Genomic DNA, 1,940 nt, shown 5'->3' with positions numbered 1-1,940 from the left:
AGCCTCACCTCCTCTGCCTGGCCGCCTCCGTTGTCCCAGGATGGACAAACAGCATGAAAGACTTTGAGACATGTGAGGTTGTAGCCGTCAGTGACGACGACTTCCCCGTCTCGCAGTGTGTTCCTTCTGGCTTCAGAGTAGATGGCGTCCTGCAGACTCCCTCCAGCCGCTGACAGGATGGCTTTGGACACAGCTCCCTGCCTCAGGTTCATGTCCTCTGAGATGGTGTTGACGATGACGTCAGACTGTGGAACAAAAGCAAAATGGCACAAAGTTTAAGCTTTAACAATCAACGGTTCACGCAAAAATACAAAAACATTTTATGATTTTCATTTTTAAAACCAAATGGCCGAGGAATTAAATGTCTGCACAGTGTGGCAGACGATACCAAACTGCTTACAGCAAAGCAGGCGTCTGCTCAGGCTGGCCGGATTAGATTTTTGTAAAATACCAACGTTAAAACAGCAAAAACAACCCTGAGCCAAATATTCAGCCCCACAGTAAAAGTTTTTCCTTTGATAATTCACATTAAATGATAACAAGGAAATTATTTTTGGATTTTATTGCATATAACCACTTTGAAAATATGCTTCAGAAGACATTAAACTCCAGAAAACCAGAATCATTCATGATTCCAAACATTTTTTACAAATAAATAACTGAAAAGTGGGGTGTGCGTGATTATTCAGCCCCCTTTGGAATCATGTATGATTTTGGTTCCACGTCTCACGTGTGCACCACTTTGTGTTGGTCTTTCACCTGGAATTCCAATAAAATTGATTCATGTTTGTGGCTGTAATGTGACAAAATGTGGAAAAGTTCGAGGGGGTCGAATACTTTTGCAAACCACTGTACATCACGTAATTGAGAAATTAGAATATTGTGTTCTATGGTGTCAAAAGCAGCAGCTAGGTCAAGCAAGACAAGAACAACATGGTTACCAGAATCACATGCCAGAAGGTTGTTATTAAAAACCCTTAATAATGCAGATTCTGTGCTATGAATGTCATGGTCCCTGTGCCTCCCCGGCCAGCCCAGTGTGGCCACAAGTGTTTGTTGTTTTTCTCTCTGTCTCTCTCTCCTACCTGTCTGCCTGGGCGGAGCTCTGACAGCTCCCGCCCTTGGCCCATGCACCTGCAGCTGATCTCGAGTGAATTGCAGTCGACCTCTGGCTCTTCTTAAGGCTGGGGCTCTGAGCTATTCGTCGCTGGAATATTGAGTGACCCTCGTCAGTATTGCCTGGCTTCATTGTGAATTAGTTGTTCCCGTGCTTGCCGCCAACTTACCCTGGTCTATGTTTATAGGTTTATCTGGACCCGCCCGTTTTGATTCCTGGTGCCCGTGAGTGTGAGTGGGTTGCTCGTGTGAGGAGTGTTTGGACAAGGAGTGGAGCAAGAGTGAAGACGTGTGTTTCCCCCCTATTGACCCCCGGGACCCTGGTGTCTCTCCCCCCCCTTCATGTGTATATAGCGCACCGGAGTGATTAATAAAGTGTTGTTGAACCGTGCTACCTCAGTCTGCGCCTGAGTCCGTTCCACCACCGTGACAATGAAGGCTTTTAAAACCTGACTGAAAAACCTCAAAGACGCCATTATAAACTAGAAAATCTTTCAGCTGACTAAAAACAATTTGTGGAGGAAAAGGATCCCGAGGGGAACCTGTGGGCTTTATGTGGCGAACCACATCCTCTAAAGTGGAGAGCGTCACAAGTTCAAACTGAGTGAAAACAGCAGCGCAAGGGGCAGAGACCGAGGGTCAGAGTCAGGAGCTGTGATAAGAGCCCTGGTGGTGACAACCTTTTCAATAAAAAAGTTCAGAAAATTATTGGAAATATTAGGAGAAACTTCCAAACAGACATTCAACGGAGTATTAAGAACAGTGTCCAAGGACCTAAATAACACACGTGGATTATTTAGGCTGAAACGAAACCATAATCTCTG

General features: G+C 45.3%; 1 protein-coding gene across 2 annotated transcripts in view; it reads right to left on the bottom strand.

Annotated features, from left to right (window-relative positions):
- LOC102303335 (protein mono-ADP-ribosyltransferase PARP14) overlaps positions 1-1,940 on the bottom strand; it is a gene marked incomplete at its 5' end in the record, with an annotated part of 33,074 nt that overhangs the window by 14,017 nt on the left and 17,117 nt on the right. For both annotated transcript variants that reach the window (XM_042215575.1, XM_042215576.1), the window contains 1 exon segment: positions 9-245. In XM_042215575.1, coding sequence (XP_042071509.1) covers positions 9-245 — 237 coding nt within the window.

The sequence above is a fragment of the Haplochromis burtoni genome, unplaced genomic scaffold (genome assembly GCF_018398535.1).
Source record: "Haplochromis burtoni strain Fernald_Lab_line unplaced genomic scaffold, NCSU_Asbu1 Contig_766, whole genome shotgun sequence".
Classification (NCBI taxonomy): Eukaryota; Metazoa; Chordata; class Actinopteri; order Cichliformes; family Cichlidae; genus Haplochromis; species Haplochromis burtoni.
This window is presented reverse-complemented; position numbering and strand designations above follow the sequence as displayed.